This window comes from Stylophora pistillata, chromosome 5 (genome assembly GCF_964205215.1).
Source record: "Stylophora pistillata chromosome 5, jaStyPist1.2, whole genome shotgun sequence".
Classification (NCBI taxonomy): Eukaryota; Metazoa; Cnidaria; class Anthozoa; order Scleractinia; family Pocilloporidae; genus Stylophora; species Stylophora pistillata.
In genome coordinates, this window is record NC_142523.1 from 36,206,352 (window position 1) to 36,234,226 (window position 27,875).

Sequence of the window (27,875 nt, forward strand, 5' to 3'; positions counted from 1 at the left end):
AATCGGCTGACAGCCAATCTCTACAGTAACAGGGCAGCAGCACATTTCCATTTAGGTATGGAATTTGAATGTTAAAATATTTGTAGTTTACTTTAAAAGTTCATCTTCGAAAAGGGTTATGCGGTCCCATTTTAGGCTACTTTTTCTGAACGTTTATCAATGACTCCAAACAAGTTGAAGAATATCCAGTAATATAATGACTACTTAAGACAAAGAATCCGTATCTTGCAACTTTTATTGGACTAAAAGCCCCGAAGAGAGCTTTATATCACTCACGACTCTTGTTCAACGTTTGGAGGTTAGGAAAGCTCAATTTGTAGGTCCTACTGTTAAAAATAGGGGAGAAATAAATTAGCCAATCCCATTAACACCGTCAATTCCCGTGTGTATTCTACTCTTCCTCCTCTCCAGTCTCCCTTCTTATCTCATTATCGTAGGTGAAATGATCGAGCTGGTTTTCTTATCACTCAGCCGTGAAAAAAACTCGAAATAGTAGTAAACAGGCCAGTTTAAAGGCGAATCGGATACTCTTTTTACTATCGTATGATATCCCTCTCTTAGGAAACTTTGAAAACAGCCTGGATGATGCCTCGGTTGCCATTCAATTGGAGCCAACTTTCACCAAAGCCCTTACGAAAGGTAAGTTTTACTTTAGCCACCATTCAGTAAAAAGGCTCTGGCTACGTTGACATAAAATGTCTCGGCTCATATCTACGTGGTCACACACTGGAAAACATCTTTTGTGTATTGAAAATGCCAATCTTTTGTCTTCTCAATAAAGGCACTTAACTATTTCCCACCAAACATTGTTTTTATAGGAGCTGAGGCTTGTGTACAGCTTAAGTTGTATGATGAAGCAAAGATCTGGTGTCAGAAAGGACTAGCTATATCCTTTGAGAAATTCATTCGTATAAAAGATGTAAAAAGTGCTTCAAACAACAGTCAGACCTGTATTAAGCGATCACCCTGTATTAGTCGGACAGTTGTCAAAGTACTGAATTTGTTTCTCCTTGATTACTTTAATTTCACTTTTACTAAGCGGTCGTGGTCACCTTTGAATGAGTCCCAAGGGCCTTTTTTGCATTGTCCTCCACCTGTATTAAACGGTCACTTGAAGCGAAACCACCTTTTCTATGTTATTCTATTTTCCTTCTTAACTCGTTAGGTCTCGGAAAGAGACGACGAGCATACTATTCATCATTTATGGTCACTACATCTGCCTTCGTTTTGAGGCTAAAACTGTGGTGCTGAATAATTAACAAATTCAGTTAAAACTAAAATGTCTAAATCCAGCTTACTAATCACTTTCATCGTGGCCCTCGTCACCTCATTCAGATTCTGGCTTCTTTGTTGAAATCCTCCTGTCATAAAACAGCTTTACAGGGCTAGCACGTGAAGAGGCATGTGGTATCGACCTATGTGTCACAGGTTAGGTCTGATTGCCATACGTATGGCTGGACTTAGCGAGCACTCATTTCTTTTGAGCACTGATACTGTTTATAAGACTCACTTTTCATTTATTGAAGGGTACAATTTCTCTTGCAATGATAGACTCCCTGCTCGTTCAATTTTCGGGGACGTATAGGGAGTAGCCGAACTCATGTCACACGGTAGTATTGTCGACACGTGGAAGACTTGGTGTTTAAAAGTTAAAGAGCCAATTTGAGCCAATCGCAATGACCTAATCATTTCGGTCCTACAAGAATCATGCCTTGAAGTGCATCAAACGTAACACCAACCTTTCCATTCTGACCGATAGTTTAGGTTTGGGTCCAAAGACCTGTTTCACAGCTTTGCAATAAGGGATAAGCTCTTATGTTGTTAGCCCCGGTAGGAAACTACTTTAGATGTCAAAGGCCCAAACAACAGCCTCTTCTTCCATCTAGATATTCCACCGCTAAGACTCGCCTAGACTTTGGCTCGTAAATCCACCTGCTCTCCTCGCTCTTACCCTTCCTTGCTCCAATAAAGCTCAGTGTTAATACCGATACCCCGACGGTTCTTTTCTTAGCTTTCGTATGGTCATGGTCCTCTGCTATAAACATCCTCATGGGTTTCTGCATGTACGGTAGAACTACTGATAGTTTCTCGACGATGTATGGCGGTAATTTGAAGATTGCCTTTTCCTTCAGCAAAATATGTTAACCCTCTCAACCAGAAACACCACCTGTCGCTAAGCTCTGACTACGAGTTGGAGGTATTTATTGACTGTATATCTACTGCTATAATGCCTAAGAGACTAATCAAACTCTCCTCATCGCCAGGGCCTCAAGGATAACGGATTATCCAGCTAAAAGCAATACCCGAGCTTTATCTTGCGCCGTTTCACGTTTTTCCTCAGCTATCGACATCTTGCACACCCGCTTTGCACAGGAAAAACGATACATTATCCATTGTCCTGGCATGAATAATAGATACCAATTTGTCAACAATCTCAGAAACAGGCCCAAGTTTTTGAGGTTTTTTGCAGACATACAAAACAAAGCGCTCAAATGGCGAACAGGCCGCGAGGAGAGTATCGCGTCTTCCCTGCCCAAATATGTCTTAGTCACATGTAACCTCGTCACCCAGCACTGACAAGTGGTGGATCTTAATGTCTTACTCTTTCCACATTCGTGTAATGCACATTTCATTTTCCATCTAAATTAAAGGTTCTCTTTGGATTGCGAACACGCTTTGATGCTGGCCCCAGTTGAGGTTAAAATATTTTAATCTGCTTGCCATTCTCCCTATAGTTCTTGTGTTTTCACACCTTTTCTCCATCTCTAACTATGATTCAGGAATGTCAATTAAAATAAAAATCTTCCCAGCCGTTGTCCTTCCCCTCTGAAACTGCCAGTTCTAATTCCATCTTAATCAGCACTCATTCGCTGTTTCTCTATTGCTGTCACAGTTCTATCTTTTCGTCATCTGTTAGTCTGTGTGACGATTAAAGCCCTAATCCACCCGTTGTCCCCCAGAGCTCGTTCCATAATTCTTAAAGTGTATGCCATTTGCATCAAACTGGTGGCCCCTTACTTCCTTTTATAACAAACAAACTTTGAAACCTCTTGTAATTCTTAGATGCCCTTTTCTTTTATCCCATCAAAACATCACGAAATACTTATATATAGTTCTTCAGCCTTTTTGAGCGTATTAAAAACGTTCCTGTTGTGTCAATTTTCGCTAAGATGTAATTCTCCTTGCCTTGTCAAGTTATCATCTTAAGAGATCAATCATTCCATTTCTACTCAAGCATTTAAACAATAATTCCTTGCCTCTCTACATGTCACAAACTGTCAATTTATCTTAAATCAGAACTTAGCGATCAGACTTTTCCAATGAGTGCGTTTGGGGCAAAACGCTTCTCCTTTCTTGGTCAAAAGGGTACGATATCCGTACTTTGTTTTATACTGAGTGATATTTGGAAAGCATTTGTTAGTAATCCCTGCTCCTTTGCGCAGATTTCTCTCGAAGTGACTCGACACAATTTATCCCCCGTTCAAATTTATGTTAATGAGTATAAAATGACATTTAAGAGGCAGACAAACTGGCAAAGCGAACAATAAGAAAAGCTGAGAAGTGGACCACTTAAACGAATTGCACAAGGAATAAATGACTATGTGAACTGCAAAGTAAGTACAGTTATTATCGACAATTTTGTCTTAAAGGTCATTCAAATCTTTGTTGCGACGTGGTTTCAGCGAGTTTTCAACAGCCAAAAAGGCACTTTGCAGTTAGAACATAAAGACGTCTTGCAGTCTATACATGGCATTCACCAAAACACTGAATTAAACAAACCTTGAGCCTTCCACCCTTCCTCCCAGCAGTTTCATTTGACTTAACGATACGAAGATAGGCGATAATAGGGAAAGATTGCGTCATCTACTAAACAAGTGTGTTGGGGAGACAATCGCATCCGGAGAGATAAAGCCACAGCAAGAAAAGGTAAACTTGAGAATCCCTTCATAACTGTTTCTTTAAATAAAATTATGTTAAGATGAAATAAACAATTTTTGATATAAGAGGAAAATCGAGTTTCCAGATGGGATTGGAACCCACGACCCTCCGTGATCTAGTCGGATGCTCTAACCACTGAGCTACAAGAGACTCTATGGTGAGCAAGGGTCAATTTGTGGGTTTTGACTTCAATACCCACTAATTGGATATTCAAATCCCATCCCGTGGGTATTGGGTATTCAATTGGGTATTTAAATCCCGTGGGTTCAAATCCCATCTGGAAACTCGATTTTCCTCCTATATTAAAAACTGTTTATTTCATCTTTACATGCTCACTTTGAGGGCTGGTCGGCTGCATGTGATGCTTTAATGCATTTGATGCTCTAATGTGACAGCGTGATGCTGTTAGTGAGCTTCTATGCGCTAGCAGAGGTTTGGCTGTGTAGCCGCGTGATGCGGTTCTAGTCAATACCCACTAATAGATCCTTGCTCACCATTGAGTCTCTTGTAGCTCAGTGATTAGAGCATCCAACTAGATCACAGAGGGTCGTGGTTTCAGATCCCATCTGGAAACTCGATTTTTCTCTTGAAATTATGTTAGGCGGCAAAAAAATTTAAAGAGGTTAAAACGAGCATCTCGAGTTCACATCTTTTAATCCAGATCTGGTAACGTAAACCAACCAATTACATCGCTGTGTCGTTACGATCACACGGACATGTAGTAGCCAGTATTGGATGGCGATTGATCCCCCGTCTATTAGGTGCAAAATATTAGCGGCTAAGTATGCCCTAGGAACCTTGTATTATTTTTCTCTGCCAACTCAAGGTGTACCGAGGGCTTTGGACAAGTCATTAAGAATAAAAATGAGCGATAATAATTTTGAATGACGTTTCGGTAACTCGTTCATCCTTTTTTAGTTCTAAATGTCACATTCCTATGAATTCAATCTCTATGACAGAAGCAAGCTGGCAACCGAGTCTGCTCACCTTAGGAGAGCCTCGGACGAGCGCACATTACTGTTAATAGTTAATATGTTTTATAAACAAGGTTCAACTAACTGTTTGATGATGATTCCGATAACTCTCGGACTGTATTCGCAAAGTCATAAAGCTTTCAGGTCGTAGGGGAGATTTGAGTCACACCTAGAGCAAGATAGATTCGATCTCGTCGGTTCTCTTTTTGCCGGCAAAGCTGTCACCATTTTGAAAACAAAAATCAAATTTTAAAAACTTTTTGGTCCTTTTTGTCGATCTGAAAAACTTTTTAGGCACTTTTTACTACTCAATATGAAATTATGATGGTTTAAATAACTATAACAGTTATTTTTAGTCAGAAATTATTTCATACGTCAACTATGTCTATCCATTTAAATCGTCAGTGTGTATTTTTCACGTGACTTAAAACTTCTAGTATTTGAAATGAACGGCGAACCACGCACTTAAGAACTAGTTTTCAGTCGTATTATAATTCTATTATAGGCTAAGATTGTTTGCCGCCTTACTGGAAGAGTATTGGTGCACATAGTGGAAAATGAGGGGACAGAGAGGAACAATTCAGAAGCTGTTTAGCACCTAACACTTGTCGATCTTTCCGAAGTCACATTCAATTTCAGTGATAAATAATTTCTCTGTTTCGTCAGACATCCACACTGAAATAATTTCCGTTTTTCTTACTCGCTTCTATAGACAAAACTTATCTTCAAGCTGTTTAAGATGACATTACTCCCACCCAGAACATCAAAAAGTGATTAGCCTTTAGGCCGAAGTCTTGTAAAAAATACTTACGTTCTAATGATTATCAATTGGCATATTTCAATGGCTTAGACATAAGCCTGCCCCTCCATCACCTCATTTTTTAGCGCTTAGTCACTTTCACAAAGACGACATGTCATTCGGAAATCCACATCGAACGAGGATTCATAAAACCTTTGTACTAGTGTATCTCATAGACCAATCACGAAGGTCTAACAAGGAAACTAGTTGTCTCTGGCCTTTAATGCAAGACCTTCATTCGGACCTAAAACTAAGTCTTCGAATAATAGTATAATAAAAGTTTGCGACACATTTCCAAACCCTTAGGAAGACTTAAACAAGACAGTAGAACGTATGGCCAGACAAGTGAAAGACAATGCCAGGGAAGGAAGAAGCTATGAAAATCTTGGCAATGCTTATGGTGGTCTAGGACAGTTCAAAACAGCCATCGAGTACCATAAACATCACCTAGAAATTGCCAAACAAGTAGGAGCCAAGGCTGCAGAGGGATACATTTCTGCAAGTCTTGGCATTGTTTATCATTGTCTAGGACAGTTCAAAACAGCCATCGAGTACCATAAACGTCACCTAGAAATTGCCAAAGAAGTGGGAGACAAGGCTGGAGAAGGAGGGAGTTATGGAAATCTTGGCAATGCTTATCATGGTCTAGGACAGTTCAAAACAGCCATCGAGTACCATAAACGTCACCTAGAAATTGCCAAAGAAGTGGGAGACAAGGCTGGAGAAGGAAGGAGTTATGCAAATCTTGGCAATGCTTATGATGGTCTAGGACAGTTCAAAACAGCCATCGAGTACCATAAACGTCACCTAGAAATTGCCAAAGAAGTGGGAGACAAGGCTGGAGAAGGAAGGAGTTATGCAAATCTTGGCAATGCTTATCATGGTCTAGGACAGTTCAAAACAGCCATCGAGTACCATAAACGTGACCTAGAAATTGCCAAAGAAGTGGGAGACAAGGCTGGAGAAGGAAGGAGTTATGGAAATCTTGGCAATGCTTATCATGGTCTAGGACAGTTCAAAACAGCCATCGAGTACCATAAACGTGACCTAGAAATTGCCAAAGAAGTGGGAGACAAGGCTGGAGAAGGAAGGAGTTATGCAAATCTTGGCAATGCTTATCATGGTCTAGGACAGTTCAAAACAGCCATCGAGTACCATAAACGTGACCTAGAAATTGCCAAAGAAGTGGGAGACAAGGCTGGAGAAGGAGGGAGTTATGGAAATCTTGGCAATGCTTATCATGGTCTAGGACAGTTCAAAACAGCCATCGAGTACCATAAACGTCACCTAGAAATTGCCAAAGAAGTGGGAGACAAGGCTGGAGAAGGAAGGAGTTATGCAAATCTTGGCAATGCTTATCATGGTCTAGGACAGTTCAAAACAGCCATCGAGTACCATAAACGTGACCTAGAAATTGCCAAAGAAGTGGGAGACAAGGCTGGAGAAGGAAGGAGTTATGCAAATCTTGGCAATGCTTATCATGGTCTAGGACAGTTCAAAACAGCCATCGAGTACCATAAACGTGACCTAGAAATTGCCAAAGAAGTGGGAGACAAGGCTGGAGAAGGAAGGAGTTATGCAAATCTTGGCAATGCTTATCATGGTCTAGGACAGTTCAAAACAGCCATCGAGTACCATAAACGTGACCTAGAAATTGCCAAAGAAGTGGGAGACAAAGCTGGAGAAGGAGGGAGTTATGCAAATCTTGGCAGTGCTTACTATTGTCTAGGACAGTTCAAACCAGCTCTCGAGTACTCTAAAAGCGCGCTAGAAATTGCCAAAGAAGAAGGGCAAATGCTTGAAATGGCCATGACTCAATGTAATCTTGCTCTCATTCATGAAAAGGAGGGACGTCTCCAGTTGGCCCTGGACTATTTTGTTTCCAGTGGAGAGGTTTTTAATGAGCTTCGGGCTACTCTTCTGACTCACGATGCATGGAAGATTTCATTCCGAAATGTTCACCAAACAGCATACAAGGGTATTTGGCGCGTTCTTTTGAGACAGGGTGAGGATGTCAAAGCTCTTCTTGCTGCCGAAGAGGGACGTGCACAAGCTCTAGTAGATTTGATGGATGTAAAGTATAACTTTGTACAAGTCTACGCTCGGTTGAGCTCTGGAAAACGCTATGATTGCCTTTCACTAAGAAACATTTTATCAGATGGAGTTTTTCTAGCAATAACTGGACCTTACATTGTTTCGTGGGTAATTCGAAATGGGAAAGTCGTCGGATGGAGAATGAAGCATGTGAACAATTTTGTTTACCAGGATGAATTAGAATTCTACCTCACCTCTCTGAATAAGGCTACTCTCTCAGAAGTCAATGCAAGGGCTGCTGTTGAATGGGAAATGAGTTTACCTGAAGTGGGCCGAGATGGAAAAGGAGCGAACGATGACTCCTTGCGAAACTCGATGACAAATGCTCTGAGGAAGCTCCATGATATCATAGTTACTCCTATTGCTGATTTGGTGGAAGGGGATGAGATTGTATTTGTTCCTGAAGGTCCACTCTGCTTGGTGCCTTACGCTGCATTGGTGGATTCGAATTTAAGGTATCTGTGCGAATCTTTCAGGATTCGAGTGCTTCCATCCTTAACCATTTTAAAATCAATCACTGACTGCCCGAAAGAATTTCATGTTAAAACCGGTGCTCTGCTCGTGGGTGATCCGTGTTACAAACAAGTTATTCATCGGGAGAAATTGCTCAGTCAACTGCCGGGTGCAAGGAAAGAGGTGAAGATGATTGGAGAAATCATCGGCATTGCTCCTCTTATTGGAGAGGAGGCGACAAAGTACGAGGTATTAAGGCGAATGTCCTCAGTTGCCCTAATTCACATTGCAGCACATGGTAAAAAAGAAACAGGAGAAATTCTCTTGGCACCAGATATCAAGAGGAGAACTCGTCAAGCTCAAGAGGAAGACTATTTACTGAGAATGGAAGACGTTTTGCAGGCTGGGCTGCGAGCGAGGCTGGTTGTGTTGAGCTGTTGTCACAGCGCCTGCGGAGAGGTCATGGCCGAAGGTGTGGTTGGCATTGCACGAGCGTTCTTGGGTGCCGGTGCACGATCCGTTCTGGTAGCCCTTTGGGCCATTGACGACCATGGTACTCTGATGTTCATGAAATATTTTTACGGAGCCCTGGCTGAAGGGAGGAGTGCCAGTGAAGCTGTCAGTCAAGCCACGAAGTGCCTAAGAGAAACTGAAATGTTTAGAAAAGCGTATTACTGGGCGCCTTTTGTCCTTATTGGAGATGACGTGAAACTGGAATTGACCGAGATGTAGATGTTCTCAACGTGAGTGCACTTTTAATTAAGTTTAATCAAGAAAAAGTGAGATGTTAATTATTACTTTATCCTTACATTGACAACTCTTGAATTAGGATTTGTACATTTTTTCAGTTACTCTGAGGTCAAATTCAGTTTTATCTTTTTAAACTTCACTTTGATCGAACAGCCGAGACAGAAGGCGTATAATGCAAAGAGACCAAAAAAACCAAGGACCTATGTTTTGAGTTGAGTCACTGCGTTCAATGAAGCACGGGACCTAGGTTCATTTTGTTGGGGCCTGTTTACATGGAGGTAAGGGACCCCAGGAAAGTGGGACCTGCCCGTCCAGATAATCTCTTATTTTATGTTAATCACGTTTACATGATGAGGGGCGGGGGCAACCTGTCTTGGCAGGTTGCTCAGTCTGTCCGACAATTTGCCATATAAACGTCTCAAGGTGGGGTGACCAGCCTAGGGGTGCGTTCGTGTTACATGAGCAAGCACGCCAACAATTTCTCACCCTGGAATTCCGAAATTGTAAGATTGTATGTAGACGAGGGCTATTTTTCGAGCAGGGCTATGTAGGTTACTTCATTCATATAGGGTCCCCATCCCCATGTTTAGAGTCCCTTACAGGAACTCAAGAAATACCTCAAATTTGAATATGCCTCTATATCTCGTAGTTTTTTCATTTTTCTTTTAGGTCATTACAGAATGAATTTGTGTGCAGACAAGACATGACCAGATCCCCGGCGGGTGGCATCGAGCGATGGCAGATTGAACTAACAGAGGGAAACCACAAATTAAATGTTAAGCAGTGGCTGGAAGTATTAAATAACCTGCTGCGAGGCAATTAAAAAATAAACGACTTTAATTGCAACCAAAGCGATCAATAATACGTATGTACAGTTCAAAACTCTTTTTGGTCTTTCATTATATTCAGTTTTGGGGATTCATACTGATGAAAATTAGATGACAGATTTTCTGTGGATATTGAGTAGCTAATGTTACGGCCATACGGAAGACATTATGAAGACAAAACATTCTAACTAATTTTACATGGTCTCCGTTGGGATTATTCAGCAACGTTTTGCAAAAAAATCAACGTGAAACTTCGTGTGGCTTATTATCGAGTCATTTTCACAGAGACGAACAACAATTTTATGATTTTCCGAACAGCTTCAGGCATTAGCTAAATACCAGGTTTCAATTTTGGTGTTACCAATAATGTAGAGATATTTTACCTTTGAAGTTTTTGACTTGCTACAAGTTGTACATATGTCTTTTTTAAATGCATTTTAAATCGTTATTCCACATTCCACTTTAGAAGTAATGTACTATTGCAAAAACCTAAAGCAGACATTGTATTAAATTATGAAATGCGGTAACAAAGGAGTTCCTTTGTATTTGCTTCGTACATAATGTAGTTCTAGTCCATTTCATCAACACTTTTACTCCAAAGATCTTGATATCGATTCTTCTTACTTCTTTCTATATATTTACTGCAGTTTACACCCGGAAAGTTTTAGAGAAAATGCAGTCTTTGTCCCTCGAGCATCACCCTTCTGGTTAGCATTGAAATATTATTGTAAAAAGGGTTTCGGAAAGAAAAAAACTACCAACAGAAAAGGTAACATTTTGTTCAGCAGCAGTCAAATCCCTCCCACACTACACCCCTTCCTTGTCTTCATAATCTTTTCTTGCACATTTATTTCGAACAGACCATTACATTACAAGGGTAGGACCCACGAGTTACCTCTTATTCGCTGGGGTAAGGGGAACTGGCTGGATTTAAAAAAAGGCCAGCTTCAAATGTCATCAAATCTATAAAAGCAAAACATATCCATATTTTTCCAGTCACCTTGGTAAAGACACTGAGGGCACTCTTTCAAACAGCGAAGTAGTCTCTCCTACCGTCAGGTCTGATCCTTAACTCCACATGCAGGTTCGATTTCCGCCAGTTACTGGGATCTGAATAAGAGCGTGGGCTCATTTCCCGAACAGCGGCTGGTACTCACTAATTATTTTTCCGTCGAGTTGTTCGCTGAGACTAATCGAAATTTTTCAACCTTCAGATAGCTCGGAGTTCTTGGTATCTAATGTCTACCTACAGCGTCACGCTGGTTCAAGCATTAGGGTCATAACAATAAAGGAAACCTTTCATTACCAGTCCCCTTGGGGACAGTCATGATTACTGTAACAGTTGTGGAGAGATGGCTAATTATGAAATTCATGAGGATAGCAGGCAGGCGGCAAAGTACAACATGCTTTTAATTTATTTTAAAGATGTTACTAAAATCTGATACTTACAAGTCAGAGGGATAGTAAAAGAAGACCAGATATTCTTCTGGGGAGGAAGAACTCATAGATCAAAATGAATAGAATAAATCGGAAGGAAATGGCAAATTGTCAACAGATCATGAAAAACTGTACATTAATATGCCAAAAATTGAGCAAGTGTATGGTTTTTAAAAAAAGAAATAATATACCTAAACAATATGTTTAATTAGATGTATTTGATCTGAACAGGTCACTCTACTAAATGTGAATCACACTTCTTCCAAATATCTCTTCATTCATTCAAGCCAAGGCAGAAGCTACGGCTTATGCATAGATAATAGCACATACCAGTACACATACACAATGTACACAAAGAGGAATTCATCATTTGTAAGCATTACAGTGTCAAATTTTAAATGGACTTCACATGGGGCTCTTTAATTTTTCCAAGTTTTTTTTATGAGCAAACGGGAAAATCTTAGTCTTGAGATCAGTTATCTTCAACTCTTCAACCGCGCCATTAACAGTGGATGAACACAGAAAATCTCGGTACGAGTTTTAAAAATCAACTGTGTAACGGGTGCGAGAACTGGAAAAAGTATCAAGAGAAGTTAGTTATCCTCGTACAACCCATATTCTTATTTTAATTTACTAGAGAATTTATAGTCAAGAGAGGATTAACAGCGAAGCTAAGATTCGCTGACTAGTAAGGTTTCATACCCTGCTACGAAGCTCAAATTTCCCACCAATTGACGCTCCCCTCCCCCCTCCCACTTTCCTTCCCCTCCCCTCCCCTCCCCGATACAGACAACACTGACCGTGACCGTGAGGGACCTGACTCTTATTTGGCGCTCTCTAATACCCGCTTACAAAGTCATATTTTGGAAAGAGATTGTTTAAGGTTTTCAATGTGCTTTTATTCCTCTCTTTGTTGTTACAGACTTTGCTCTACAATTCTCAAACTACTTTATCTGCAATTTTGAATCATGTCAGTTTTGCGCCATGTTTACTCGGGCTTCACACACTGTTTGATGGGAATCTTGATCCCAAAAGGCAATCGGATCGTGGTTGTTACTTTGCAGGCCAAACCATTACCGCAACCGCAGTTATGCTTGCTCTATGGTAAAAAAAAGAGAGAGAAAAAAGTACGAAGCGCACTCATGGAAAGAAATTATACAGAAAGATTAAGGGACCAATGTTAACTGTTTCATCAAATAAGTGAACCGGTGGGATCTTGGAGGAATTTGGTTGTGTCCAAATAACATTCACTTGATCCTCCATAACACCTTGTAATATCTTTATGCCCCACCCCTCTTACCACTGACAATTAATTGACAGCCCCTTCCTCTGTTTTTCATAAAAATCACGTGATCTTCAAAATTCAAAATTACCTCAAAGGAGATAAATAATGAAACGTTTCTGAGACTTCTGTTGCTAATATACTGTACCAATACTTTTCCAATATTTTGACCGAAATCTTCACGACGTAGTTACAACTAGTGTAAAAAATATGGCATTAGCTGATAATACACTGATATTGTCACTAAAACCAAGTAAAGAAGATTCTATACGAGATACAATGAAATATATGAAGTTCATCTATTTTGAACTTCATATATTTCATTGTATCTCATTTATCACTTTCACGGGTTTATTACAAATCAACTTAACGGCCTGCTCCCAGTTGGCCTGTTAGCTCAATTGGTAGAGCGCTGCACTAGTATCGCAGAGGTCAGTGGTTCGAATCCCGTGCAGGCCTGATTTTTTTCAGGTCTGATTTTCGCTGTTGCTTAAATAGCGCTATCTACTGCGAGGATCGTGCATCATATGTAAGTTTCTTTATCGTGAAACAAAATATCTTACTTTACTTTTCGAGTATTCATTACCGAAAAAGTCACAAACACATTTATAAAGAGAACTTTGTTACTGACCACAAAAAAACAAGTGAAGAACTCTCCGAGTTTAGGAGCGCAACGTTTGCCAAGCGCACAGCAGTAGTTATCTTGACATTCAGCCTCGGAACTGCACCTCTATGAAAATGCAACATGGCGTAAATAAAAAAATAATATTTCTCGGACTGAGAAGATCAGCTAAAAAAAAATCCTTTTTTTCATTTCTTTAATGTTGAATTTGTCTTGGGAGGACAACACTCCCAGCATCAATTCGATCAAGAGATACTTGATGACAAGGAAGATCAAATTTCTCGTGAAAAAGCATGGGAACACAGATTCGGGGTGTCCAAAGGTAACCCTTTGAATGAGGTTCATCCTTACGGGAAATTCTTCTCTCGGTATTTGATAATTGACGAAAATGAATTTCAGATTCGAGGCATCGTAGGAAGCAGTGCCATGACCGAGTAGGGGTGGGTGGGTATAGTTTAGGGCTGAAACAATACCAGTTGTTCAGGCTTCCATGTGGATGTGGGGTATATTTTCAGAAAGTTCATCATACTTTTCGGTAAAATTGGTGGATATTACCCTTTCGCTCCCTCACTCAACCTCCTCCTCCCCCTTCCCCCTCCCCCTCATAGCATTTTGGTCCTCTAAGCGAGGAGGGGAAGTTAAAATTCTTACGTTAAAAAGAAATCGTTTTTTCCTCTTGGGTTCGTCAGCAGACTGGTTATCCAGATCCACCTCTTCCACCTCAATGTTCATTCCTTCCGGCATGCACTGTTTAACAGGAATAACCTGTCCATTGTAGATCATATTCTTGGTCAACGAACAGGACAAACCGGCTTGGCAGCCACAGTCTCCTCCGCCCTGAAATGAATCACCACATTTTGACGTCATCTGTGATCTTTTGCAGAACAGACAGACAACGACATGGAATGTATTTGTTTTATATGAAAAAAAACCAAAATAAATCATAAGTAAGAAGCAATCGAAACGCTTATCATATAATGAGTTTTAATCTCTCTTCCCTTTTCCCTTTCTCGTACATAAACATAATTTTGATCTATCAGTCCACTGGGACGCCTTTTCCTTTAAACCTTCTCCTGATATCCTCTTGACGCTAAGACAGAGTATTTCTTTTCTTTTTTATTATGTTTGTAAGTGCTCCTATAGCACGAGTTTCTGTTCCTTGTTTGATTTCAGGTTTATTATAATCTTTTAAGTCGCACTAGGTGGCTTGTCACGCGTTCTTAAGTGTAATTTAATATATCTGATAAGAGGCCCTTTGATCAGTTTTTGGTAAGCACTCGTGCTCGGAAGGAAACAAATCAGCAAAGGAAAGAAAGGAAAGGTTCGATTGATTTCAACCCTCGCCAAACCCGGAAATTATGTAAGTTTGATGCACCTGAAGCATTTCTTAATCTATCTGCATGTCCATAATTTCTTAAATCAATTTTTAGTTTCACGGTGTAATACAATAATAAAGAAGGAGACGTTCCCAAAGAAGTTTGGTGCGGTGCATTGTATTTACCAGTGGATTTTGTGCGGTCCAGCTAGCGGTGGACAAGCGCCGGTACATATAATACAGAATTTGATTCTTCTCTTACTGATACGCTTAGCCACCCAAATAGTCTGAGAACCCCAAGCATCATTCAGTCACCTACCGGAGCAACGTTGCAAGCCGCCAGTTTAGGAAGATTACTGCATCCCTAGAGAAAGGTAGAAAAGATGTCTTGACTTTAAAAATTGTTCCACGAGAGTCTGCCTTGTGCCAACTTATAAGGCTGTATTATCTTGGTGACTGTAGACTCTAAACACTAAAAATCCAATGTCGATTATTATTTTCAATTCTTTTTCTTGTATCAAATAAGCTCTTTCTTAACTATCACTTCTATTTCTGACGCATGACATCCATTGAATCCAAGAGGAGAGAATTGGTATCGTTGAAACGTCGGAAAAAACATCAAACAATTCATTTCTAGTAACACACAAAAAAATTAAACTCCAATAACGCCTTAATAGATTGTTTCAAAACTTTCCGCTCGCTGAAGGAAAGAAAGTGCCTGTCGCTTAATGGAAAAGCTCTGTGAAAAGCACATAAATCATCTTTATGAGGAAAAAGGCTTGAAATTATTTCTTAAGTTGCTGTGAAACTCACCAAAGCAGCCGTAGTGCAAATACTCAGAATGATGAGAATCTTCATGACTTCAATGAAACGACTAACAGAAACTCTCAGATCCAACTGAACTTTTGGGGAAGTTGAGTGCTGTGATCTGCTGTGTCAGCTGTTTTATAGTTTTGAGGCGCAAAGGCTGAGTAGCAGCTTTTACAACATTACTAACAATCTGAGAGTCTTTAAACAAGTATTTCAAACGAAAACTGTTTTTGTAAAATCAAAATTTGCTTAGCTGTTTGTTGAAAGGAATAAAGAAAACAGAACCCATTCTAAAGTATTTTTGATGTGCTCTTTTTAGAAGAATAAACAATTTCCGCTCTGAATGTTAATTGCCACGGCAAATTTATCAAACGCAATTACATTTCAGTTATATCCTTGCCTTATAATTTTATGGTGAATATAATTATAGAAATGATACAAAAGAAACCATTTGTTATGGAGAGAAATTCAAATTGGCATGCATGTTTCTCAGAACGCGCTTCAATAATCCCTTGTTGGGGAAAATGAGGAATTTTTCTGACCCAAACTTCTGAAAAATGGTTATTCGACGATTTGTTAATGCTTCTACTACGACGAATAACTACGTTTACAGTCTATGTCTACAAATACAGCTTAACTAACATGATTGCGTTAAATTGTTGGTGCTTTAAGAGAATAAGTCATATACCGTGAAGTATCTATAACAGGTTTAAGAAGTCTTAAAACAAGGGCTAACAGTGTATGTTATTTTGTTAATCAAAGCTTCCTTTTTTGGCGATGAAGAAAGGCTGGTAAATGGTGCGAGTAAATTTTTCAAAGACAAAAACATTGCACGATACCGTAAGGTAAGTGCAATTTGTAGTCTGAAAAATTTAGTAAGGTTCTCTTTTACATTAAACTGCACGACTAATCATGGCATTACTTACTAATAATTTAAAAGAAAAAATCCTCACATTAAGTCAAGAAAAACGAAGTTTTGACAGCACACGCGCACTATTTGTAATATACATCGTTTTACAAATACATGGTAAAATACATTCGTTTTCAGCCAATCAGAGGCGCGTATTTTTTTGTTTTGTTTTTTCGTTTTCATTATGGTTATCAATACAGTGATGATGATATAGATAATTTTGATAATGATGGTGGCACTGCTTATAATTATGAGTCTGATGATAATAATAATGATAATAAGAACAATACCGATAGTAATAATGATAAGGCTCTTGACTCTGCTCATAATGATATTAATAATAATAATAATGATAATAATAGTTCTAATAATACTAATAATAATGGCGGACGCTAATTATAATAATAATTACGATCAAAAGGATAACTGCGCAAATAAGGATAGCGATGGCAAGATTGTTAATGATACCCCACCGATGTTATTGCCTTTATTACGACTGGACTACAAGAAATAATCTAAACCTTCATGCTGCAACTAACCGTTAAATAACATGTGAAGTACTGTGAGGCGTGAGTAGTCCAGTGGTCAGTACGCTAGACTCTGGGTCAGATGGCCCTGGTTCAAGTCCTGGCTGGGGCTTGACGTTGTGTCCTTTAAGCAAGACGCTTCATTCACATTGCCTCGTCTTCTCGGATAGGAGGTAAAGCCGGAGGTCCCGTCTCCTGCACCTATCAATGAGTTAATTTCGGCAGGGGACGTTAAAGAACCCACATCCTATGCAACACAAAAATCTTACAGACCTAGAGGCAGAAGCTTTGGTGGCGCAATAAGAGCGGTGGAAAATTTCTCTTAGCCATTTAAGTGATTAATTGAAGTGACTACAAACATTACTACCATAAATATTTATCAACACCATGAAGAATAAGAAATGTGTTTTGAGCTCACCTCTCTGCTACAGGCTGCAAGTTCAGGAACATTTGAGCATCCCTGAAAGAAACACACGCATCTTAATTGGCTCTTCAAAGAGCGTTCCCAAAACGCGTGATCTGGTTAGGGATATGAGTTAGTGATTGTCTTCATTCTACTGAGAGGGAAAAGATGGAATATTAAAAGAAATGAAACGTTTCAACGTTTGGAGTCTCACCAGACTAAGAGGGGCACAGAGGCTCAGAAAAATGAAGATCTTCATGGCTTGAGTTTGAGTGAATGGAATTTGAATCGCTCACAACGATGTAGAGGCTATGATCTTGATGAAACAAATTGTGACTAAAGGCCCTCACGCCATGCTCTTAAAGTTTCCGAGAAAAATGTTGAAGGGGTATGTTTTGCAATTTATCTCGAGGAGTGCAAAATGAGGCTAAGTATTTCAAACAGCGCGTTTAAATGAAAATGAAACGAAGCTTGTTCAACTGCGTGTTGAGTAAAGCACTTTAGGAGACAACACTCAGTGCGTTAGTGTTGGATAATTATGTATGTCCGCAGAAAGGAGCTCTTAACACAGTGCAAAGTTGTTCAGCTGCAATGCCAACTTAGTCATGTCTGATTTGTGCTTAGTCCTCCAAGCTTTTAGCCGCCAAAGCGCAGAGTCGAAAGGTTTTGCTTAGGGTTGAGCCACGTACAGCGAAACCATTGCTTGACTTTCGATTAAGGGGTCAGCGGAAGAACAGGTGGGGTGGGGGTCTTTCTTATTCTTAAGCACAAATATTTACCTCGATTTAGTCGGTTTCTCTAAACCTCTTGAGTACTGTTTTGGGTGGCTTACCGAAGTTTTTTACAATCGAAAATCTTAAAAAAAAATACATGAATCATTAATTTTTTACTAACTTTGATAACTATATCTTTTACGCTAAGAATGAAAGAAAAAGCAGATAAAGACATGAAGATAACTTGCCATTAGAAAAAAAAGAAACGTCCTCAATATGCATTGATACTTTGAAAAAGTGTACTGCACACTTAACTACTACCACGGATTTCACTAACTGGCTTAAACAACCTAAGGCGATACAAAGGTTATCGTGCAAAGGACTTGTCGTCCTAATATACAGGCGGATGCGTCTGTGCTGTAGAGATGAATACTTCCTTACAATTTAATTTTTTTTTTAGTCTTACGACACATGAAATAATGCTATTATACGTGGACATGATTGAAATCCCTTGTCTGGCATCAAGGGTTCCACTCGCATGCGTTTCGATCATGACCCTTGCGGTGTATGCGTACAAACAGTTGAAAAAACACATTATCACATTGAAAATGTTCGTTTACGTAAGATGTTTAAAAGTACTCTTGCTTCTTTTTTTAATAATATCTGTGAAAATACTGTACTATAAAATTGTTTTAAAAATAGTGAAGTATAAGGAACAAAGTTTCAGTTAAAACGTCCCGTTAGAGTGTGAACTACATTGCAGTTGTATACTTTAGGCTCTTTTAGTTAAACGAAAGAAACATGATGACTGCCATACTAATTTTGAGCTTAAGCATTTCACTTGCTTTGGTGAGCTTTGAGGGATTTAAGACACATGTTGCTACTGAGCATCATCTTTTATTTCAATTTTAGACACGCACCGCTAAAACTGAGTTTAATTCTATCAAACTGGAACAGATTATTTGCTGGCAAAACGGCGTGTTTTCTTCTTAATCAAATCTTTAAATAATTCATTATCAAATACTTCACAGAACTTCTTTTAATTTATACCACGCGCTCATTGAAGGAAAACTGGAAACAAAGACAAAACATACATCTTTTTTAAACTTGTGAGCAAACTTGGAAACCAGATATGGGTCTTGTTCTGTTCGGTTTGTTGTTGTCGTTGTTTGTACTCATCGAGTAAAATGTCCGATTCCAATTACTCCACACATTTCTTGTACATGTTGTTCTTTTCTTTTTCTTCAAGGATGTTCAGAACTTCCTGAACTTTCAGTTTGTAACAAGCCGGTGAGTAAACACCTTAATTAGATTATTTTATTGTTCAATGCCATAAAATGCTGTCTTTAAGAAGTCTGGTAACTCAAATTTTCTATAACAATTCTACCACATATATGCTTCGAATACTTTTCATGAAGAGACTTGTGTTTTGTAGCGTCCTGCCAGATGACACCGCAATGCTGTCTTAATGTTTTAGAGGCCAAGGTTATACTAGTTTTGTGTCATTATTAGCGACTGGCAAAGAAAAAGAAAATCGATGCCTTTCTAAGTTATTAAAAAAAACAAAGAAGAAGAACGAAGAACAAACTTCCTAAGAATTTATTCAGCTGTGAGGTTACCTCTTCATTAAGCTCGCTCTTCATACGACAAAGCGGGTGGCAAGTTCACCGGATGAGAATTTTTATTCTGCTCTCTGCACTCCTTTTCTGTTGCCAGGAAGGAGATTGCACTTGCCAGAATGGTCTTTCCTGCGTTCTCACCAAGAATGTGATAGAACGCGGAATCGAGAATCCCGTTAAACAATGCATGCCGGGAGATATGGATATCGAAGTGGAGACGATCGACCTTGATAACCAGGCAGCAGATGCACCCATGAAGGTCAGGCGCTGGCTGTACTTCAACGTAAGTTTGAAAGTTTGTTGGAATGATTGAAAATGTTTGAGGACCGATAACTTTTCTGATGACGGTCATACCATTCTTGAGAGAATGGGGGAGAAACGACTTTTAGGAGTTCAAATCAATAAAAAATTGAGTTTTACTAGTCATATCAGTGATCTATGCTCTAAGGCCAGTCAAAAAGTAGGGGTCCTAGTGCGGTTACGCAATTTGATACCCTGTAATGCTAAACTATCAATTCTGCCCCATCTAACCTACTGTCATCTAGTATGGCACTTTTGTAATGCATTGGAACGGAGAATGCTTGAGCGGATTCAGGAGCGAGCACTTAGGGCGGTGTACAAAACTAGATCAGCGTCCTATCAAGAACTGCTAAGTCGCGCCAAACTACCGACTTTGTGCAATCGGCGCCTACAAGACATTGCCACTTTGATGTTTAAAGTTGAGCATAGTCTCGTACCCGAGAATATTTCTGACATATTTAATATAAAGAACACTCAGTATAATTTACGGAACAGTGACTTCGAACTGCCAAGATACTGTAAGATTTGGTAGGAATTCTATTAAATATATGGGACCTCTCATCTGGTCGAAGTTACCAAGACACCTAAGAACGATAGAAACTCTAAATTCGTTCAAGAAGAACATAAGAAAAGTCGACCTCTCAACTCTCGTCGAAATTTCAAACTTAACTAAATAACTTTATAATCTTTTTAATTATCTACTGTAAATAACTATTATCTTCATATGTAAATGTATTTGACTTTTAAATTTTTTAGTGTCCTCCATTAGCTTATAGCTAAAAACATAGACACTTAAATAAAGTTTTTCATTCATTCAAACATTCATTCATTCATTCATTCGTGAGGTAGTTGACAAAACGTAAAGAAACCCAAACCTAGGCTTCTTTACATTTCAAGGAAAATTCCTTTTTCGTCATGAATTAGAGATGCCTGACCGTAGAAGATTGCAGTTACAATAGATGCTGTGCCTTTAACAAGCGATGTATTCCTAAACTCAAGAAATACTTCACCTGCATTTTGAGGGTAAGCCATTAATAGCATTTCTTTTTGGTAAGATATTGATAAAGTTTCTCTCATCTTTCCAAAATTGACTTTAAGCTTCCTTAAGCTTTTAGCGTAATAACATTTTCCTTTTTATTTATTCTTGAGGACGTACAAAAGTGCGGCTGCGCAGATGGACTAGAATGTAAGGAGACAGCCTACATCACCCTTCCTATCACAGGAACGAGGCTCTCTCTGAGGCTTAAAGAATGGTGCTTAGCTTGAGTTATAAAAGCGAAAACAAAGATTGAAAATCTCCATATGCAATTTCCAAAATAGATGTGTTAAACCTTAAAACAAAACGTAAGTGTTTTCTTTCAAATGTTGGCGTGAACTGCGGTTTAAATTAAAGAGCAAGTGGTGTAATTTGCGTTTCTGGCAGAAACGCAAAATCGACTTTATCCCTTTGTCGTCTTTGGTTATTTAATATCAAACCCAAAACAGGCAAGGCTAATTTTATTCATTGAAATGGCAACCTCAATTCTCTTTTAATCTTGGGTTTCAGTTGAGAAATTTGCTGGATTCCTTGTTTTCTCCATATCACATATCAAAATAATTTTTAAAGGGAAGAATACGGAGTTTGATAACTGCGATGCACTAATGTGACTGAGCTGCTTTGCTACACAAGCCCATGCCATGATCATGCACATTTTTATATATGGGGATGTGTGATTTTAACTCATTTAAATTTTAAAATTACTTGCTACAAAATCCTTAATTATACATAGGACCGTTTCGTTTTCGAGGGATAGCCTTACATATCATTAATATTAGTGTTACCTGAACATCTACATTTGAAATTTTTTTATAAATAATATTTTCAAAGCAAATTGTTCCACAACATCTGTGACAACTTATCAAAGATTTGACGAAAACCTTACCTTATGGGTTATGTCATCAAGACGGTATTGTTTCTCAGTATAGCTTCAAGAAATTTGTTTGTAAATAGTAACAACAAGAAAAACAATTATTTCTATTTCGCAAGGTATATTTAAAGTGAGTTTTTCAAGCTGATTGAAGTGCACTCTTCTCTTTTTTTGTCAGCGCAGCTAACACAGCTTACAGAGTAAAGCGTTTCTTGGGATTTCTTACGATAACTAGAGCGCAGCCTAGGAAGGGGTTGTCTTACTTTGCTGAGATCGAGATGAAGGAGATTTCTAGAAACGGGTGTCAACGACAAATTAAAGTTTACTTCTAGAACGAACCAAAAAGCCCATCAACAGATCCTTAGGTAAAGAAATCCGCGTGCAGTTCAGTGCGAAAAACAGTTTTATTAGTAACTATTTCTTAATTTTTTAATAAGCCAGGTGTCAATTTGACGTTGACTGCACCCCAAATTTCTGCTGTCCGATTCTGGCCCAGCGGTTAATTCCGAAAATCCCAGAAGACGGCGCCTGTAACCTCAAGGTACTAAATAGAAGGCCAGGGGTTTAATTTATAAGCTGTAGCAGTTTGAGCAAGTAAAAGAAAAATAAAACGGTGCTTTGCCATGTTTCTCTCTATTTTACGTGTCTCACACCAATACTGACTTGTCCTCAGTCTTCCCTGAAGGAAGCCTGGGCAACCTGCCCTCCCGTCGTACTCTTCGTTACGTACAACTGTTATTTGTCCCCAGCTCTCTCGCACTTTTTGAGGTAACCATTTTTTTTTTTATGCCATCACAAGACTTTTTGTCCTCATTTTCACCTTTCCTTGAAATGTTTATTCCTTCTTGCACCAAAAATTTAAACTTCTTTATTTCTTTTTCTTCTGCGCCAATATTTGATTTTCAGTCACCATGCGCACCATCCTTTCATTACGCATTAAATCTTTCCCTTACTGGGGTGGCTATGTGAATTCACCGTTCTGAGGAATTTCCGAACCGAAGAAAAGTTATTTCACTTGATACATTCTTTGGGGTTTTGTCCATTGTTTTATTAGTATCTTTACTACATCTCAATGTATATTCGGTAGAGCTTCAATTAGCCGTTTTGTCCTCTTGTAATCTAATATATCCTTCTAATTCCATTTGTACGGAACATACTTTAACTGTTACCTAAGTTTGAAGACTTCTTTTCAGAAGGCGAGTTTGTGTGAGTTTCTGTGTGTGTATGTAGACAGGTGTGTTACTCATAACACTAACATGACGCTAAAACTAGCGCAGGTAGTATTCTCCTTGTTTCTCATAGTTATAGGTTAAACTTGAAATGTAAATGACATTTTAGGGCTTGTACTGCGCAAAGTAACATGAACATTATCAAATTCGCATTCTATAATAATCCAAGTGCATAGAAACAAAAATATGTGAGCAAAACCCCTTTGAAATTTTATAAATTTCTGCTTAGATCTAATAAGATCTAATTTTGAAATACTTGATCAGCAGGGATTTGCTAAAGCAAAGGCATAGAAAAAACCAGGAAAGATTTATTACCCCGAAACGTCGAGTAATAAATCTTTCCTGGTTTTTTCTAATTTTGAAATGATTCTAAAATTAAATTATAACCCTTAAGGAAATAACTTAGTTAAAATTTCTAATAATATCTATTTGGATCTATCTAAATACTAGTTCAAAAAGGAGTGTAAATGATGAGGTAAAAATAAAAGAAAAAAAAGTTGTAGCTAAATATCGTCACAGTAAAAAAAGGCGCGGGTTTTGAATCTTCATTAAGTCAGACCAAGAAGAGCCAAGAACCTGAAAAAAAAAGGTAAAGCAACTTTGTTTGACAATGAAACTAAAAAATGCAAATGATATAACGCTACCTTCCGCCGTCTTTCCGCCAACTGAGAGTAAAAAGCAGGTTCACCAATATTAGCGCCGATTATACTTAGAAACTAATTCGCAGCTTAGCTAAGTCGCGAACTCATCGTGTAAACGTTACACTGCCACTTTTAAGGCCGCTTCTGCAAAATAGGGGTTTCGAGAACGTCTTGAATAAGCCGCGGCTTTGATAAGATGCGGAACTACTCGTATAAATGGCATCGCAGCTCATTCGCGGCTTACGCAAGACGCGACCTTAGAATGCGAAAGCGCAATATTTTCCCGCTCTTGGGCATTTTTCCCGTGCTCGTGACCTCACACATGTTCACAAGACCTAAGATATGAACCCCTCATACGAACATTTCGCGGTTTATGAAAACCGCGATCTTATAATTGGTCCAGTTTCCGTCTTACACAAGCCGTGGATTATTATCTTCGTTTCAGAGGCCCTACTGATACAAATATAAACATTTCTTTCAAAAACCTTTTCAGGGAGCTTTTATTCTACAATTTTTCGGAACGTACATGTTATAATGATTATCTTTTAACTGGTATTAGAAACGCCAGTTTATATAAATTGTACTTTTTTCGTGACTTTATGCGTGACTTACGGTCCGAGTCACGCACCTCATTGCGCGTGCCTCGTTCCACGTGCCCATCACGTGAGTGATTTATCACTTGAAATGTGCCAGGATATAGTTCCTTGTTTTGTTTGGCTATATTTAAATGTTCGAAACCCCTAGCAATTCTATGTGTTACTTACTTCTTAATCTTCTCATCTAGCCACTTTTTATGTAGCAATTCATTGAGCCAAGATTCTGGCAGTTTACTGGCACCCAGTTTACAGCCTAACAGCGCCCCGGCTACTGCGCCATTTGTGTCAGCGTCTCCGGCCTGAGAAGAAACATAGGTTCGCAATTTAGTGCGTGAAAAAAAAAAAAAAAAAAAAAAAAAAAAAAAAAAAAAAAGAAAAATTAACCACATTGTTGAAATATATGTGGCTTAAAACTTGAACTTTAAAATTTTCTTTAATCGTAAAAAAATTTCCAACAACCTAACAAAGCCCTATAACTGACTTCTAAATGGTGCACCGATAGTCCTACATAATGGGCCTTGCCTGCAGATTGCAAATTCTTGTAAGATGAGTAGCGCATCAAAATTTTGGAAGATTTTGTACCCAGAGACACGAATTTTCTAAAGGTATGACAATGCTTCATATTCACATTCCCTCGGCAATTCAGACATAAACTCCGTAGAAACTACAATTCATTTGGACTCTTCAAAATGATGGTTTTTACAAGTAAATCCAAAGAGATATTGTGTCTTGCCAAGTATCAGACTTACCTCATATGCCACAGCTTCTATGGCAGCACGAAAATCATCCTGCCTCAAGGACAAAATTCCGGCGCCTAAACATTTGTACGTGTAACCTATTTTGCCGCGTTGGTCAAGCTGTAGATCTTCCAATGACTTAGCAAACATGTGTTCATCCAAACCCTTTTTCTAAAAGCAATTCACGAGATAAGGTTCTCACTTTGGTTTAAACTGACAGGCCACATACAGATGCTCTATGGTACCGGTCGTTATTTATCGCCTGAGGAGGGGAGGCGTGAGGATTTTTGTTGTGTCAGGAGAAAATTTACCAGATTTCCCCATAACGCTCTGTGATCTTTCTATGGTACCGGAGTAAATTTTCTATAATCCCCATTTAAACTCTATTGGCGGCGACAGGTTCTCTCTCAGTTCTCCCTGGAAACCTCCCAAGAATCTCCCCCCCCCCCCCTTTTGACTGGCGATAAATAATGACAAGTCCTTGAAGCGGTCAATAATCTACTGGTAATTTTACTTGTCGTAAATCAACAGAAAACTGAAATACCTTAGAATCATTTCATACACACTTAAGACAGGACTGCCTATGTCTATGCTTACGTGCGCACTTCAGGGAACCTGCATCTCCACTTAACCTGAGAACCAGGCTCTAAGCTGGCTATCTCGATAGAGTCTTTCCATGTTGAGCCTTTAAGTAGCTGGTAGGAGAAATGTCTAATCCTGGTTGCTTGAGGGCCAAATAAAGCAAGTCGCTTTGACAAAGGGCTAACGCTCCAAATCTCAACTTTACAATTTTTAAGCTGGCTAATTTCCATTATCAACTTAGTTGATCCAAAAAAATGATCTTTTTATACCTCCTACCGATGCAGCACCACATTTTTCTTATAAACTTACCCCCTTTTAATTATGGGGACTAAGTTTATTTATTAGTTATTTATTCAGTGGTTAGCATGCTTACTTTGGCCACCAGCTTTCACGAGTCTTCTTTGCTTGCTCAATAACACATTGGCGAACATTACCTCGTCAGTTTCAAGTGTGGCACAAACATAACCAAAAGCTTCCTTTATCAATGCCTCAGCGTCATAGCTTCCAGACTCCTCCACAAAATGCTTTCCTTGCAACATCATTGCAATGGCTGTTGTCACGGCAACACAAGACGCGATGCATCTTGGGTCTTCATGGGACTTTACATGCTGCCTTAGTGTTCTCTATTACTGCATCTATGTCGCCAAAGTTATGAACTCCTAGAATTGAAGTGCGCATGACACCTCCGTTTGGAGCTAGAAAGCTACCTGAAGATTCCCAGACGTACTCGGCTGCCTGAGAACAAAGATTAAGCAGTAAGTTTACTTGACAAGCTGAATTATTCACGCACTTTGATCGGTTGTTACTCATGATCTATTGGAAGGCAAATGCATGATTACCCCTCAGAGTGATTAGCATCTAATTTCTCCTTGGAACATCAGCCCAAAATCATACATTAAAGTTATGAGAATGAAGGAAATGATCACCAATTGAAGCTCTTGCCATGTGTCTGCACAGTAATAGATAACGGCAGTCATCAAAATGGGGTAAGAATATCAGTGATAACTGGACTTTCTGATCCCAGAAATGTGAAGGATGATCCAATACCAAATTCTCCAAACTAACACTATAAGAATTGTATGGCAGACAGTAATGAGAATTATTAAACATGATCTTAGGGGTAAAAGTGTTCATTATGCCACCTGGTTAGCTCAAGTGGTAGAGCGCTGGACTGCTGTGCGGGAGGTTGAGGGTTTGAGCCCCAGACCAGGGGAGTAGGGAATGTAGTTCCCGGTGTTGTGGTCTGGCCTGTTTATTGAAATTGGGGGCATCTATTAAAATTAGTCTTCACAAAAAATTGTAAACTGCAGCAAGCAGTCTGTTAAGTCCACCATGAAACATTCTGATGTGCATATGATCATATCCCAATGTTAATTTGCACAATATAAATATTAAATAGTTATTAATTACATATATATTTACTTAAGCAGGGCAGGGCAAACTACTGACTGCCCTCATTGCTCTGTACCTTGTGTGGATCAGTAAGAAAGTCAGGGTGATGCAGAACACCATAATTATGCAGTGCCGCCAATTCCCATCCACCACTATCACCTAGCTCTGGAAAACCTTTTCTGCTCCAAAACCTAATTTCTTTTTGGGCAAAATAAACAGGAACCAACTGCAAGAAATCAAAAAGCCAAGTTAGTCCAAATCAGTATTCAAAATAGGTCACATATTATTTTTATCTATTATGATGGTTTACCTCAAGTCAATCTAGAGCCCTTACTGTCTTAAAGTCTTTACTTGTGCCAGGGGGCTCTTTGCAGTAGAGCTCAAGGATGAGCCATTGAAAAAGTGATGGAGACTAGAAAACCAAAATCATTTGATCTGAGTCATCTGTCCAGTCTCCAGTGTCGGGCATCTCCACCGTGGGCATCCTTGAACTTCATATCATATTCCAAACGTATCCTATCTTGACTTGCATTGAAAACTTTCTTTACTTTCTTTACAGTGTGTCTTACTGTAAATCTGTAAGAATCATACAATAATATAGGCTTATTACTGAGTAATGGAGTCTGAGGAGGTGAAGGCCGGTTCACAATTATAACCTCTCATACTTTGGGAGCTTGAGGAAGAAGCAATCAAAGATACTTTGAAACCAAGTCTGTCAACACTAGCTTTAAAGCAGAAAGCAAATAAGAAATTATCGTAGGCCACCAGGTTATTGTGAACACCATGTTGTTTTCTTAGATTATGCCCACAACTGGGAATTGTTACGCTACTTTCTTGGATTGTTTGGGTCAGGTTTTTGTGTGTGACCCGTGTATAAGTCAAGGGTGATTTTTTGAGCTGATATTTTTGGTCATAAAAGGTCAATTTATACACAGGTAAATACAGTATTCAGTTAAAATGTCTTAAGTTTGCACAAGCCTTTGAGCATTTCCACAGGAGAAATGGGAAGGGGCTGCT

General features: G+C 39.0%; 2 protein-coding genes and 1 pseudogene across 3 annotated transcripts in view; 1 reads left to right on the forward strand and 2 right to left on the reverse strand.

Moving 5' to 3' along the window:
* The window catches only part of LOC148731714 (uncharacterized), a 29,942-nt gene extending 14,548 nt beyond the window's left edge, over positions 1-15,394 (reverse strand). Inside the window, exons 1-4 of the mRNA XM_088762058.1 lie at positions 15,306-15,394; positions 14,812-14,856; positions 13,829-14,014; positions 13,187-13,285 (exon numbers count right to left, since the gene is read on the reverse strand). Of these exons, the coding sequence (XP_088618184.1) occupies positions 13,187-13,285; positions 13,829-14,014; positions 14,812-14,856; positions 15,306-15,350 (375 nt within the window). The 5' untranslated portion in view covers positions 15,351-15,394. The remainder of the gene's footprint in view (positions 1-13,186; positions 13,286-13,828; positions 14,015-14,811; positions 14,857-15,305) is intronic.
* Positions 3,585-10,370, forward strand: LOC148731716 (uncharacterized). Its single transcript, XM_088762011.1, has 3 exons — positions 3,585-3,927; positions 6,019-9,002; positions 9,679-10,370. The coding sequence occupies exon 2, from the start codon at positions 6,046-6,048 to the stop codon at positions 8,989-8,991; it is 2,946 nt and encodes a 981-aa protein (XP_088618137.1). The 5' UTR covers positions 3,585-3,927; positions 6,019-6,045; the 3' UTR covers positions 8,992-9,002; positions 9,679-10,370.
* Positions 15,395-23,261: 7,867 nt separating the features above from the next.
* LOC148731717 (uncharacterized) lies at positions 23,262-27,117 on the reverse strand (annotated as a pseudogene). Its single transcript, XR_016001991.1, has 5 exons — positions 26,935-27,117; positions 25,901-26,201; positions 24,897-25,055; positions 24,316-24,446; positions 23,262-23,486 (listed from the first exon to the last, which is right to left on the reverse strand). The product of XR_016001991.1 is annotated as an uncharacterized LOC148731717 (transcript).
* Between the last annotated feature and the right edge of the window lie 758 nt (positions 27,118-27,875).

Coding starts and splice junctions, on each gene's coding strand:
- LOC148731716 (XM_088762011.1), top strand. CDS start 6,046: ATGGCCAGACAAGTGAAAGACAATGCCAGGGAAGGAAGAAGCTATGAA.